This window comes from Lichenostomus cassidix, chromosome 4A (assembly GCF_008360975.1).
Source record: "Lichenostomus cassidix isolate B80296 chromosome 4A, HeHo_3.0, whole genome shotgun sequence".
Lineage (NCBI taxonomy): Eukaryota > Metazoa > Chordata > Aves > Passeriformes > Meliphagidae > Lichenostomus > Lichenostomus cassidix.
The window spans coordinates 6,521,645-6,537,194 of NC_139485.1; the positions used below are offsets into that span (position 1 = coordinate 6,521,645).

Here is a 15,550-nt window from a genome sequence, read left to right on the forward strand (position 1 = left end):
GCATGAGAGTCATTGGCTTTTGTATAAAACTAAAGGTACCCATTGTGGGCAGCTTTGGCTTCTGAGCTAGAGACCTTTGGGGAAGGTTGCTAAAATCAGTGTGAGTCTGATTCAGTCTCATTTTGGACCACACTAGTAAATTGTTTTTCCTAGCTTTTACTTGGGGGAAAAGGCACAAACTTCTTTCTGCACCACTGGAATAGCAGCTCTGACTTCAGGCCAGGCTGCCTTAGCTTAACAAATGAATTAACTCACTCTTTAAAACTCTTTCGTGTTTTCAGGTTCTCCAGTAAATGCATATATTACACAGCTTCTGCAGTATTTGTATTAAAGGAGAACAGAGGAGCAGCTTTCTGTATTTTGTTTTAGGCAATAGTTTTTCTTTCTCTCTTAATTTTATGTATGTAAAAAGTATATATTTTCACAGACATTTTAATAAGCCCCGGGAGATATTTCTGGGGTTAAAATAATGGGAAATGTAGTCTTCTCATGGTATTTTGGTTCCAGGACAGTGGAGACACTGAAAGAAAACAGTGGATATACATTATTTAGGACCCACAAATGGCTCCCTTGAAAATGAATAAGCCTGTGAAAAACCCATGTATGTATGTGAATACCAAGGGAGCAATTTTGGGTTTGTTTTTTTTTAATACCACCATGTTTAACTTCATTCAGTTTCCTTCAAAATGCAAACATACAGCCCTAAAATATGTTGCTGATATCTCCACAAATATCAAATACACCAGAAAAAACCTACCATCAGCTTGCAATATTCATTCCTTGCTCTTTTGCTGCTCCCATTCTTACACATTTGCACTAAAATTAGTGAGTAAGAGCCAAGAGCCTCCCAGCTAGTGAGATTAGTTGGCATCTATTCTAGGTGTCTTTAACGTGAATGACACTTTTTGGACACAGTATTGAGTTAGGAAACAGAATCATGAGCTGTGAAACAATCCAAGGAGGTTTGAATGGTGGGCTCTGAGCAGCAGTGTGAACTTTACTTGAAGTAAACGTGGAACAATCTTCTCAGGAGGAGAATGTGTAGTCAGATGGCAGCTGAAGGGAATGTTGGGTGCGATTAAAGTGAGGAAAAGAAGCCTGAGCATTCAAGGAAATAGTGATGGCAGTCAAAGGCAAGGTGGTGTTGGAAGGACATGGATGCATATTCCAAGTGCAGGTGAAGTAATGCCTGTTCTTAGCTTTGTAATGAGCATATTGCAGGAATTGAACCCTAGGTTCCTATAGGTTGGAAGGATGTTCAAAGGTCATCTAGTCCTGTGTGTTGTATCTGGAAACTCTGCTATTCTTAGTACTGCCCCATCCGTTTCCCACTTGTGTTAATCAGAAAAAAAATCAGAAAACCCAAGTACCCTCTAATGGGAAGCCTGTCAGGAGCTGAAGGCACTCAGAGGATGAGGCTTCTGCTGACTGTCCTGGTTTTGCTGTTTCTGGTTTTCTAAGTGTTTTCCTCTTATCACTGTGTGGTGCACACTGGAAATGATCAATCAAGGCTCATGCACAGGATCTTTTCATGCTGGCAAGTGAAAAATCAATTCGTGTTCGAAGGAGTAAACAGTAGCATGAGCTTCATTTCCCCAGAGTCAAAATGGATTCCTTGATAAAGGAGATGACAAGGAAAGCTGAGCTGTTGATGTATAAGCACATAGGTGCTCATGTGCAAAAAATGAGTGGGTTCCTACATTCATTTTACATGCTACACTTATCTTTTCAATAAAACAAAGATACGAAGAAGAGATTACTTGGTGAACGTACACTTGTCAATAAAACCAGGGGATTGTCCATGAACAGTTTATCCAGATGAAAATGTAGTCAGTCAGTTCTGGCAAAGACATTATTCATGGTGTATTTTTGCTTTATGGCACTACATTTAAATTTTCAGAACTATTCTCACAACTCTGTTGGAAGATTGTGTTGCTAACATTTCTGGGAAATGTCTGCTGTTGGATGTAAATTTCAGGGAAAAGGGTCTTTATATGATATTTCTGCACCACAAAAACAAAATCTGATCTCATGCAGGTTATAAATTGTCCAGGAGGTAAGAGTAGTCAAGGAACTGTAGAATGAATAAATGGAAGGTTAGACCAATGTGACTCATCAGATATTGTAACCATTCACCCAACGTCATTTGATCTGTATAACATTAAAGGCTACTATTCCCTCACTCTTAGATTTCTGCCCTCCTTCCCTCCCTTTAAAGTTCAGCACTGAGCCACCCAAGCCATACATTAAACCTTTGGTTCCACATCATTTAAGCTCTCTCCTCTCTCCTGCGAGACCAAAAAGTGCCGAAAGCTGTAGAATACTGGCTTGTATTAGGTGGAATATTTTGACCATCTGACCCTTCCTTTTTACTTTTTTTTCTTTTTTTCTTTTTTTCTTTTTTTTTTTTTTTTTTAAGCAAGCAATATTTAAAAGTAAACATGAAGCGTTTTGATGCAAAAGAGTTTTGCCAGATTAAAAGGAAATTGGAAAATGAGTTCAGTGTAGCATGTAGCTGTTGTGAAATTTTCTTGCTTTGATTGAAGTTTTATTACCTCAGGACGTCTGTCTGCAGCTTATGTAGCATTCACTGTTCTTCAGACTGGGGTTTGTGAGAGCACTGCTGGCTGAGAGAAGAGCTCATGATGTGAATTGCATCCACTTGGTCTTGCAGAAGCCAAATTCCTGGAATCTGTCTTTCCAGCTGAGTTAGACTATGCTGCTCAAAAGGAAGAAAAGCACCAAAAGTGTGCACAAGTGCAAGCTGTGCCCTCCTTTTTAGACTCTGATTAGTGTTGAAAGCTGAAGAGGAGAGAGGAGATGGAGAATCACATAATGGGTGCTAAAATGCTTAATTTTTATTAGATTAGCAAAGTAGTAGTATGGGATGAATGTCCAATCTTGACTAAACTACAGGAGGAGCGTGGCAGTTTATTAATGGCAATTCTAATAACAATTTGTTACAGCGCTGGCACTCGAGAAAGTGATGAATATTGTATCTGCTCTGTTTCACTCTGTCCTGATGAATCTCTGCTTGGATGCCATGGTGTGCCATGTGGGCCTGCTTGCACTTGTTAGCTGAACGCCAGTGTTTATGGACAATTAAACTCGCAATTTTTAATTCACACTTTGAAAGGTTGAGAGGTTGTTTTTTCTTTTTTTTTTTTCCAAGACAGAATAAATTTCTAATAGATCTGTGCCTTTTAAGTCTCTTAGAATGTGCAACTGCAGCATGAATTTAGAAAAATGGTCTCATTTCTTTAGAAATCCATTAATAGTAATGTACTGAAAGACTCTTACATTGATCTTCTCTCTGATAGCCATGTTGTAATAATTATTCTTTTAATGTTTGCATCAATCTAAATGTTTTCCTCTTTGTGCTCACTCCTACTTGGATCTCCCTATATGACAATCACAGCACTTTGACATCTTGCATTACTTTAATACCAGTGATTCAAAACAAAGCAATGCCAAAGGGAACAAAAGTTCTGTCAAGCCATTAAAATCTTCTTTGCCATTAACACAATTAAATTGATGCATGAGCATTTAAAGTTATTAGCAAATGCTGCCAGCAGAAGCTGGTTGCAATTGCATAATATATAGTGGTCTTTATTAAAGTTAAATGGTATGTTTATTGTTATTATCATCATTAGTTCTGAAGTAACATAAACTTAAACAGGGCTGTGAATTGGGAAACGACTGTGAGACAGCTAAGAACATGCTCTGTCCTGTATAATAGTCAGGGACACGTTCATCACTTTTCTAAACAAGGAAATGCATATGGTACCTTGGCTGACCAAAACAGCTGGCATGGGTAATGTTAGGGAAGAGTGTTAAATAAAGAGAGCTTCTGTACCTCTGCTGCTCTCATTCTTCCCAGTCTGACTCACTCAGCTGGATTTTGGGCTGCTCCTGTTTCTGTGGTGAGAAATTTTGTGGCTGATGTGTACACTCTAAGCTTATTGGGGGACTAGTTGTTTTGTTTTCTCATATTCCAGCATATTAGTTTTTCAATGAAAAAAATGAGGTGTGTATTAGAGACACATGTTCTGTCCCACTGCCCAGTGCAGTAATACCCCTGCTTGCTAGCCTTTTGATTAACCATATTCCTCACTGAATGGGGAGCTGGGATGAGGAATGGAAAATACAGATTAGCAGAGAACTTAAAAGGTATTGAGAGGGAAAACAGTGATTAAAGTTAAAGGTAGGGAGATGAAGGAAATCCCATGAAGTCCAAGTCCTGTGGTGTGAGGGTGTTCTGTACGCCTGTTGCAATTCATGCTGACAATCCACTGGCAGTTCTCAGCCAGGCTTGCTAGGTAATTTGAGCTGACTAGAAACTGGGAACAAAAGGTAAGGCTCTTTTTTGGTTGTTTGACAGTTTTAAAGTGATATTATAGACAATTATAATCTGTAATAGATAAAAATCACTAATACCCCTGTGGTGTAGTCATACTCACTTGGGTGATCCTTTACCAAGATACTGATGAACTTTGGGCATTCAGAGAACAGTGATGAAATAAGCCAAAGAGGAGGAAAATCTTGTTTATCAGGAAAGAATGTAAAAGTTGAACATACAGCATTTGAGAAAAGTGTAGTATAATTCTGCATGCCTGTGTATGGGAAGTAATGAATGGCTTTGAGTAGTGGGAAGAGCTCTACAGAAAAGCTGAGGTGGCACTGAAAACAAAATTTTAACCACAGTAACATAGGAAGTACCAAATAGTTTACAACACTCCATATTTTAAGGGAAGAGATGGAAGACCCATTTCCCTATCGTTTTTGGGTCAGACTAGCCATGGTACTAGAAGATATGGGGAAAATGTACAAGATTAGCAGAGCATGAGCTTGGTGATGTAAGAGGTCTCTGTGGTCTTTGACTTTTGTAGCTGTGTGGATTTATTCTTGAAGCTTAGTGCTGGCTGAAATACAGGCAGAAGGCCATGGTCAATGCTTTTGGTCAAGCTCTATAGCAGATTAGGATGGCAGGGATTAAGTTTAGTCATGAGTATCTTTCACCAAACTAGTTACTAAGGGCAATAAGGTGGAAAAATTGGGCAGAAAAGTCTCACTGAATATTTATGGCACAAAGGGCTTACCTGTGCTTTGGTACCTTCCTCAAATTGTCTCTTCCTCTCCTGCTTTACTCCATGATAAGAGCCCACCATAGCTACCTACAAGTGCTACAGAATGGTTGTTCATACAGGTCACGTCTGCCTGTTGTTTCTGTAATTGTTCACAGTATTTAAAGGTTTTGTGCTCTTTCATATCCTTGGGGTGAGGGATTGTGGCAAATGCTGTAAGTGCCATTTAACAAGTATTTTCAAACTGAATATATTAGCAGCATCTCTGGGGGGGGGGGGGGGTGTGGTTGGGTGCAGAGATATATTGCATCTTCCTGAGGGGAGAGGGAACAGCTGTCAGGCCTCTTGAGGTGGATACCTGTGTGCTGTGTGAGCTGCAGAGGACACTGAACCTGCAACAGGCTGAGCAAGTGAGGGACAACAAAATCAGCAACCACCCTTACAGTCCAACCTGTATTTTACTACAGTATATGTTTAAGTTTTAAGAGTGTCTGGGCTGTTAGCCTATTAAGCTGTAGGATAAGATAGTTGATGATAACAGCTTTCTCCTGTTATCACCTCTGTCCTTCGCTGCAGCATGTGGCAAGTTAAACCAAACCTCGCCCTCTCTCTGAAGGCTGCCGATAGGAGTAACAGTGGGATCTTCTTCAATTACAGAAGTTTCAGGCAATTCTAGTGCCAGTTCTCAACTGTGAGGAAATCAGAGTACTTTATTGCTTCTAAAGTGTCGTTAGTAACACAAAGCAGCGTGGAAGAAAAAAACAACTTTTGACAAAATGGGTCCTGCTGATGATTTATGTTGATCTGAACTGGAAAATTTGGTAGGCAGCAAGCGTGGATACAGAAGTCTTCAAACAGAGGCAGTTGCTTGTTAGCTGTTCACCTGTGTGGTTGTAGTCACTGAACTTTGCATCCAGCACCTGACTAAACATTTCTTTTTTTCCTTTAAACCTAGGTTGCCCTTCCCAATGACTCCAGCTGTGTGGAAGAAATACTGCGGGTAAGTAATGCCCTTTGCTTTTATATCTCTTGTATAATTGTAGTGCTTTTATTTTCATCTTCCAAGAAGAGGGCTTATAGGGCTGTCTTTAACACTGTAGTTAAATAATAACATAACAGTGGGCCTGTATTGAGAGACACAGACAAGGGATAGGCCCAGGGTGCTCCTTAGTAAGATCAGTTCACCTAACACTGTGCATCTGCCAGCTTGTTTCAGTCAGGATTTACACATGTTCCTGCTCTTTTCAAGTTCTCAGTCTCTGAGTCTATCCAGGACATGTTTCTCTCCTACCCTGAGGTGGAGTTGCCTCAATTCTCCCACTCACAAACTGAGATACAGTCTTCCTCCTTCCCCCAGACTACAATTGCTCATCATTCATGGTTTTGTTAAAGACTTACAGACATATTTTTTCTGTGATCTTTGGTCGGTGGTTGAGTACAGAAAACTGCAACTCCAAACTGAGAAGGGCTTAATTGCGACAAGATCATGTAATAAGAAAAAGGGGGTGTGCACAACAAGTTGTATGCCTTACGTAAAGTGTAAGATGGGCTTTTCCTCAGACATCCCAACATTTACTTTCAACCTTCAAAGCTAGCAGAGGTTTATTACCGACAGAACACTAAAGGAGCAAAAGCAAAGGAAATGTTGAAAGGCTGTGCCAACTACTTGGTGCGTTTTAAATGTCTTCTTCCCCTGTTTATATATTTCAATTAGGTTCATTACTATATTTGGAATGAATGACTTGTTGGCTGGGGAAGGCAGTTGTTTTCAGTAAACAGCATCAAAAGAAAATGTGATGTGGTAAATTTCAGGGATCAATCATCCAGGTGACAGTTTTAATGTAGGAACAGAGCATATAAATCACAGGAAGCAGAAATGTCTTTTTTCTAATCAAGAGTGCTGACCCTATTTCCTACGCCATGACTGTAATTTGAGTCAACAAACAAGCACAATATGCTGGGCTTCCTTCTGAAGCTTGTTGAGCTTGGAGCAGGACTTTCCGTTGCCTTCAGAGGGTGGGGATGAACTGCAGAGTCCCACCTCCTGCCACCAGTGGCCATTGAACTTGGGGACACTCTTGGGGTGGGCAGAGCAGGGATTTAGCAGGTTTCCATGTCTCTGGGGATCTCTCTCACAAGGACATGTAATGGGCACTTGATGAAGGGACACAAAACAACAGATCTTTCTGGACTAGTGGCTGCAGGTGCCAAGAGGCACCCAACGTGCCCAGCCTGGAGTAAACCTGTGCACCATAGCCACTGGCAGAGCCAGAAGGCACCTCGAGCAGGTGACACCTGTGCTGGGGTGCAGATACAGTCCTGGCACGTGGCCCTCAGCCATGGTTCCCCTGGGGTGCTCCCTGCCATGTGCAGGAATGTGCTTTGGTGCTGCTTCACGGTGGCTCTGTGCCCTTGGTGCAGCGTTTGGCTGTTCTGGGCACCCACAGCCTTTTGTAACCTGCCTGCACTGGGCTGTGTGAGCACAGCAACCACAGAGCTGCTTTGGGACTGCCCAGCAAAGACCCAGCAGCCCCCAGCCCCAGCTGGATGCCCTCAGGGCAGCAACTCAGGATTCCAGCCACATGTGGAAGTGAAGCACACCTGGTGGTAGAAGTACCTGGGTTTTGTCAGTGTTTTACTTTGTTCTTCTCAAATTTCTGCTGCAGAACAAGCTAGCAGGAAATGTGTCTTGGCTGCACGCAGACTATCATATTCTGCTTGACAGGCACTGGAGAGAAAATAAGAGAATGTGATAACCAGCAGTGGTCAAAATCCAGTCTTTGGGCTCCCCATGGAAGCCCCATGTCAGAAGATTGAGGCTGGCAGCTCCAGATGAAGGAATGACCCTTGGTTTCAGCAGAGATTTGTACTTTGAGAACCTGGATTAAGTTTCCAGCCCTGCCAAGTACTTTTTGGCCTTTCAGGCACATTTACATTTTGGGAATGTGGGTCTCAGCTCCCTGACTGCAGTTTCCCTGGGTAAAACCACCAGGTTATTAACACTTCTGTCCTGTCAGGGATGTTACAGAGGTAAACACAAAGGATCTAAAGGTGGACAGGTGGGTTGTGATGGTGCATTTTGCCCAACCAAACCATTGCCAACCCTTGGCAGTTTCTGCTCTGGGCTGTGTCTCTGCCAAGCTGTGCTCCCCAAAGGGCTGGGGAAGGGTGCTCTGCCTGCCACTCTCCCTTGGAGCAATGCATGCCTTGAACTTTGCCCTTTTTTCTGTTTTTATTTTTGATTTGTTTGTGTTTTTTGAGTTGGGGAATTAAGTGATTTAATTCAGTTCCATCCATCAGAAAGACGCAGTAACTCTCGAGGATTTCTTTGCTAGACTTTATAAGGAAGAGGTTCTCATACAAAGATCTGTGACCTCTGATTTTACACAGCTCTTTTTTTCAAACTGAACCTGATTAATGGTTTCTGTAATTGTAGAGATTTGTAATTCCTAATCCATCTTCTTTTTTTTTTTTTTTCCACCCTGGAAAAAAAAGGTTTAATTGAATTTTTATTCTAAAATTTTCAACTGAATGAGGGGAAAGGTCTTGACTCCATTCAGACCCCTGAGTCTTCAGAGACAAAATTTCACAGTCCTTTAGATTTCCTGAAACACTTAGCTACTTATGTCATCTTGTGTAAATGCTTTGAGGACTGCTCCCAACACTACAACCAGAGGTTAATGGTAGACCAGTCTCCTGTTGATTTTACTTTTCTAACCAGGATGGCTGAGAATGTGGTGAAAAATAAGGGTAAATAACAATAATAGTAATAACCATCATCACCTCTTATATAACTAAGCCCAAACAGTAATGATAGTACAGATTGCATTTGATACAGATTGCTAATACCAAATTGAAAGATAAAGCAAATAGCTGGTGGTTTACACTTTCTTCTGATCCAAAATGTGTCTGGGCTTTTTTTTTTTTCAAACTAGCGCAATGGTTTTGAAAGTGTGGATAATATGGAAGACAGGCAATTAAAAGTATGTGTGTGTAATTCACATTTTATTAATATGGATTTAAATTAAGTTGTCACTTGCTATGTGCATCCATTGAAAAATGAGTTCATTGAAATGTTGTGATCCAAAGTGCAGATGGGGCGGGAGATCTGACATTTAAAACCAGTCTCCAAAGCTGTTTCTTGTGCCGCTTGTACCAGTGCTTTCCATCAGTGTGCCCAGCTGTCACTGCATGTGATGTGAGCCGTGTGCTGGCCCAGGCGTGGGGCTGTGAGGGTGACACTGAGGGTGACAATGAGGGTGAAGGAGCAGTGATCCTTCTCCTGTCTGTGGAGAGCACAGAAGGGACCTTCCTTGGCTTTGGTTTGCCTCTGCCTAAAGAGGTGATAAGCGCACAACAATGCACGGGAGAGAAAGGAAATTTTATTTAACTAAATTTTCTGTAGGACTCTCAGTGTAAATTGGAAGTTTGGGCTGGGTGTTCAGGCAATCAATCAGGCAGCAGCGAGATTTCACAGACTTGGTCTGTGCACTGCAGCTTTCGTGGCTGTCCTGTAACCATCTGGGCAGGCACTGCTGCCTGGAAATCTGTCCCTGCTTAGAGGAACAAAAGAATTCTTGTACGTGCATATTCGCTGTAGGAAGGCATCAAGTAACTAGAAGGACTTCTGATGTTATGTGGACAGCTGTGAGACTAATTAGAAGCTTTCTAGTCTGGAAGAAAAACAGATCCCAAATATAGTTCAGATTGTAATAAGTATAAAAATGACTGGAGTTAAATGAGCAAAGTCTGTAATTTGTATGGTCGTCTTCTGATGACTAGCTCCTGTCTAATGACATTGGAGAATATGTAAATTGATCAGCAGGTGAAAATGCCCTTGACTCTGCAAATTATGTGTAGGATTACCTTCCTCATGCCAATTGAAAGCACTAACGGATTTAATATGTCTCATCCACAGCTGAAGTGAGCTGTTCACATAACAAAATTAGACTGTAACAGATATAGCCCATTATTTGCCCCTCAGTAATTGTTTTCTCTTCTAAAATCCAAACCAACATTGAAGAATGATGCTAAACCTAATTATAATAATTGTAATTTGAAAAATTCAGGTACGCTGTCCAGTGTGGTTACAAATGCACTTAGTAGCTGACGGGTAGTTTAAATATTTTCATGTGGAGTCTGGGGGCTTGCTGGGGAGGACATGATGTGAATTTAAAATGATTATCCAGACGTCATTGGACAAGTGAATAACGAGCTGACTGGCCTAGTAAATCATGTGAACCTGTCAAATGTGGGAACACGTTGGGGAGGAGATGATGTCAAGTAACAGTAACTTAGCAACCTGGCATTTAGCTGTCCAGAGAATGAGTAAGAGTAGCCACTTTTAAATAGCTGAGTAAATAAATGAATCCCTATACGTCTTAGGTGTGCTATAAAAATAGCCCAGCACCGTATGTTTCGTGTCAAGCTGCTTCTTTCTCCTGGATAAGGTGATTTATTATTTCTATTGAAATGAAAAAATGGATTGAAAAGTTAACCCACGTGTAAATGTGGATCTGTGGCCTTTGTCCCTGCTCTGGCGTGCAGCCTTTGAAAGCGTGCAAGGAACGGGTAATAGCCTGCTTTGAGAGTTGTTTTTTTCCTTTAGACTTTGCTTATGTACACAAAGATTTGGGTGGATAAAAACAATTAATTTCTTAGCAATTTCTAAGCCATTGCATTTTCAAGCTTTTTATCAGCATTTTCTCAATGGAGGCAGAACCAGTTTCTGCTCTCACATCAATATAAATCAAGGGGTAATTCCACTGACCTCTGATCTCATTTGAGTTCATTGAATTCTTCTTCCTCCCATACTCATATAAATTGGCAGCAGCTTCACTTATGTTGCTGCTGCTGTTATTAAATAAAAAGGAGTTACCTCTGCATTTCTTTAGGTATACATAAAAGCAGAGACCAGTTCTTTGCTCTGAGGACTCTCTAGATGTGGTCTCATTCCAGAAAATGGAAATGCTGAGTATTTCTTTGAGAGCAGCTCCTTCCTGGTTTGGTAGGTGATCAGCTCAGTTCTGGTCTCAGTATCACCACAAACATTATCACCACAAGCATTCAGCAACAATTCCAGGAAGGTCAAAGGAAGCCTTTTTCCCAGCATTTTGTGCACTGTCCAGTATACACACAGGAAGGGTGAGATCAATAGCTGGAGTCATTTGAGGATAGCTTGCTGTAAGCTTAGAGTGCAAAAGGCTCTTTGGAAGCTGGAGAAGGCAGTCTTAGATCTTCCCAGCCTGGAGCACACCCTTGGCCTCTGTGTGCTGCACCTGAGCATGGCAGAACAGGATTATCCAAGCTTTTGGCCATTCACCCTTACAGTGACAACATTTTGGTGGCACCTGTGAAAAAGGCACCTCAGGAGCACCGTCCCAAAGCTGTCTGCATTACCTTGAGGGTGCATCGTGTCAGAAGCTCAGAGCTGACTTTCGGCTGGCTGAGTGGGAAGCTGCATGGGTTGATCCAAGTGTTTGGTTCAGGTGGCTGTTTGTGGCTCCTGTTGCACTGCTGGCATGGAGCAGGTTACATGAGAGGGGAGCTTGTGATGTAAATCTACAGTATAAATCTGCTTTGTGCTGCCAGCTGAAGGCAAGGCAGGCTGCGTGCTGCTGGGGAGGTGACGGGGAGGAAAGGTTGACTGTCTGATCTGACAAATGCGTGTGGGTGTGCAGAGTTTCCTGTATTCGAAAGCGGGTGTTCTGCACCTGCCTGTTACAGGGATAAATGCCTCTTCAAGATGTAATGCAGCAAAAGATTAGACCTTTGTCAGGACAGACAAGCAAGGTCTGATTCCAGCTTGCAGGCACATTTATCAAATAAAGGTTTTATTTTCATAGTGGTATTAAATAAATTATTTAGCAAAGAACTTTGGAATGTAAAATCTGATCATTATGTGGGTCTATTGCAGCCTGTCTACACTGTAACAATAAAAAAAGATTACAAAAGGTATTCAGGAAAAGAGAGAGAGATTGCTGTGCACCTATTTCAAACTCACTATTCAATTCTGTTTTCTTACCTCCTTTACCATAATATTTTAACACACATTTTTGTACTGCCAAATTGAAATATTGCCGATTTCAGTAGTATTATATAATTCTGCCATCATTGCCAGATTTACCATTGCTACTAAAATTACTGTAAAGGGAGCTGACATCACAAGAGTTTGGACATGTGCTGCTGCTCATGAAGAGAAACAAAGTACTCCCATGATAAACGATAAGTGAATGACTGCCAGTGAGGAAGTGAAGTTTGTTTTCCAAGCTCTTCAGCATCTCTTTTGCACCAAAACAACCACTTCTAGTTTCTCACTGACAGTCAGCTAAGAAACAATCCACTATGTATTACGTTACACTCTCAGCATCCTCACTCTAAGTAATCTGTTATGATAAAAATAATTACCTTTTATAAGTCTATACAAAGTAGTTGTTTTAAAGCCAGTTCAAACAAGAAAGTAATTGAAGCAAGTCATTGTCTTAGAGGAAAAGACAGTAAGTTTCAGAACTCTTGTGGAAGATCAGATGCACTCCCTGCAGCATTTGAAAGCATTGGTTATTTTACATACATTTTCAAATACCACTAAGCTTTGCAATTCCAGAAATAAGTGAAAGAAACAAAAAAGTAGGAAAACAATTTGGTGAAGTCTTGTAGTTGAGTGGAGAATGTCATAAAACTAAGATTCCTACTCCCAATTTGGAGACCCATGGGACCTGAATTCCCATCCTTTTTCAGCCTTGTAAATAAAGAGTAACTCCCTTATATTGGAGTGAAAGTGCAAAAGAAAACAGACCCAAGGAATCTGGCATGTCAGATCGACTCTGACCTTTTGTCTGCTCCCATGAACAGAAGAAGGCCTCAAGTGCTGAACTGGATAGAAAATTTTAAACACTGCTATAGTGTTATAGTGTTTGGCTCTAGCTGTACCAGGTATCCTCCCCTAAGGACCTTGTGGGCTGCATGAGCTTATGGTCTATAAAAACATGATGATGAAGAACTCCAGAGCCTGTTGTGTGTCTGTCCTAGAGTGCTGCTGCTGATTCCAAAACAACACAGTCTGCAGTGTGGCCAAGCAGAAAAGCCACCTGAAGCTCCCATACTCCACTTACACAGCTTACTGACAGACCATGAGGCAAAAAAATCTAGTCTTGTTTTGAGATTTAAGTAGTAGAATATTTCTCTGGTCTCAGATTAATCATTTCTGTTATTTCATCTTGTCCTGTCAAAGCAAAACATGGTTAAATATGGGCACTGAGTGTTTAAACTGCTAGCAATGTTACCTTTCATTTAAATAGATTAATAATGTGTACTCTACATAACAAATTGCTTTAGGCACAGAATAAAGACATTGAAAACATATTAAAATTGAGTTAGGCTTTCTGAAAGGAATGCATGCTTTAGAAACAATTTTGATTTGAAATGTCTGTAACATCTTCTGTGGCTCTTTGGGAACAGAAATGGGAAGAGTTCCATTTTTGCAGCCCTGAGGGCAAGTGTTATGGGATTTAAATCCTGGTAGAAAATTTCCCCATAAGCCAGCACTACTGAGGAGGCTCATGGGGTCCATGGAAGATAAGTTAGCCATATGTAATTAGTCAAGAGAAACAGACCAGGAAAAAGGCTAAGAAGCAGTTTAACTGGAGCCACTCCTAATTTCTTCTTAAGACATGAATACAGACACCAAATGATGTATGGACCAAAACTTACTTTATTTCCTCCTGAGAGACCCCTTGGACAAGCAGGTGGACTCTTCCTTGGGAGGAGTCATGTGGAGACACACAGGCAGACTTGCCAGCCCCCATGAGGTTTGTGGAAGCAGCCTGACATGGGCAGGCAGTCTTGTGGTCATCATCTGTCTCCAGTTCAAGTTGTTCCACATTCTGTAGTGAGAATAATTCTGGAAGCTGCCTTTTGGGGAGGAGAATTCATGTCTTTGCTGTGTGCCATTGGTCTGCCATGCACCATAGTCAGCAGAGCTCCTTCTGAAGGCATCTTCTTACCTGTGGAGATCATTGCAGCTCTCAGAGTCTTCAGAATACAACACTTCAAAATTGCCACTGAGAGACTGGTATGGTTCATCTTCTCATGTCTTTGAACACCCTCTCAATAAATGCTTGAATACATAGATTCAGATAAAACATCCTACCTTTAATCTTCCTGAATAACCTTGAGATGCCCCTTTGCTCCACTGTGTCTCCTTCTATGAAATGGTGAAATAGAACCTCACCCATGCTGCCATTGTTAAAAGTTAAATTAGTTGTTAGCAAAATGCATTGATATCCTCAGCTGGAATTATTGGTGTGATAATTGGGCAAAAGCAAGGCTCAATCAGATATTTAAAATTATGCTGCATACTGTGGCTTATCTGAATTTCTAACATTTCTTTAAAGATAGTGTGTCATTGAATTTGATGTTCTGAGAAACCTTACGAACTTCCAATCTATTTTAGCTGTACATTTCAAATTGTGCTTATAATTGTGTTCTTATTGAATATGTAAATTCCTTTCAATTTCTTATTACACTATATGGGTTTTAATATACATCTGAGAAGAATGTACACTGTGGATGGGTGGCACTTTTGAGTGTTTTCAAATTGTCACAGTAAAATTGTCACATTTGTTTAATTAGCCTGTAGATCCTACCACACTGATTTGTCAGTGGTGTAACAATTTCTTTGGATAGCTGGAAAATCTGACCAGAATGGGTTTTGTATTTTCTTTTTTCTTTTTCTTTTTTTTTGTTCTCAAGGAATTTCTCACATTTCTTTTTGATTTAAAAGCAGTCATACAGGCACCCAGCCTTGCAGAAGTCAACTGAAGAAAATGTCAGGTTCTAGGATTAGAAATGAAGATGATTTTATTAGTTCAAGGCACTGAGGTGTTTATTGACCATTGTTCAGGGGCAAGAGAGAAAAACTGTCTCCAAACATGAACCCGCAGGTCTGACCCAAGTGCCTAGATTAGTTTTTTCGACATTCTGCATACCCTGTGTATTCTGTCTGCTGCACGTGTTACTGTATGGCTTTCCAGAGCTCCAGGGGCCAGGGCCCTGGTGTGGCTGTCATTAGAAATCCTGTTCCAACACTTTACAGCTCTTGTTTAGGTGTTTTCTCTATTCCAACAGTTCTGTGCCGTGTGTAAGCAAGTATTGTCGGGGGGAGGTGGAAATACCTACTAGTATTTTGCAGGGTGAAACAGAAACAACATGGACCCACAAGGGCATAGGAGACTGGCATGGGTTGTTAATGGGAAAAAAATGGGCAGAGTTGTGTTCATTGTCTTTGCTGTGGGTTGATTAAGGTATTTAAAGTGTGGACCAAATTTCACCTCTGGAGACATGCTGGAAAATGGCAGGTACTGATGTTTTGTGAGGAATGCTTTGAGATCTTCTGATGGCATTTATTGCACCAGCACTGAGTGTTAAAGACTCCTTTGGGCTTTGTAGTCCATTAATTTCTTTGCCAT

The 15,550-nt window shown here is 41.0% G+C and overlaps 1 protein-coding gene across 3 annotated transcripts in view; it reads left to right on the forward strand.

Annotated features, from left to right (window-relative positions):
- AFF2 (ALF transcription elongation factor 2) overlaps positions 1 to 15,550 on the forward strand; it is a 358,249-nt gene that overhangs the window by 198,528 nt on the left and 144,171 nt on the right. For all 3 annotated transcript variants that reach the window (XM_085060296.1, XM_085060294.1, XM_085060295.1), the window contains exon 4: positions 6,040 to 6,084. In XM_085060296.1, the coding sequence (XP_084916422.1) occupies positions 6,040 to 6,084 (45 nt within the window). The remainder of the gene's footprint in view (positions 1 to 6,039; positions 6,085 to 15,550) is intronic.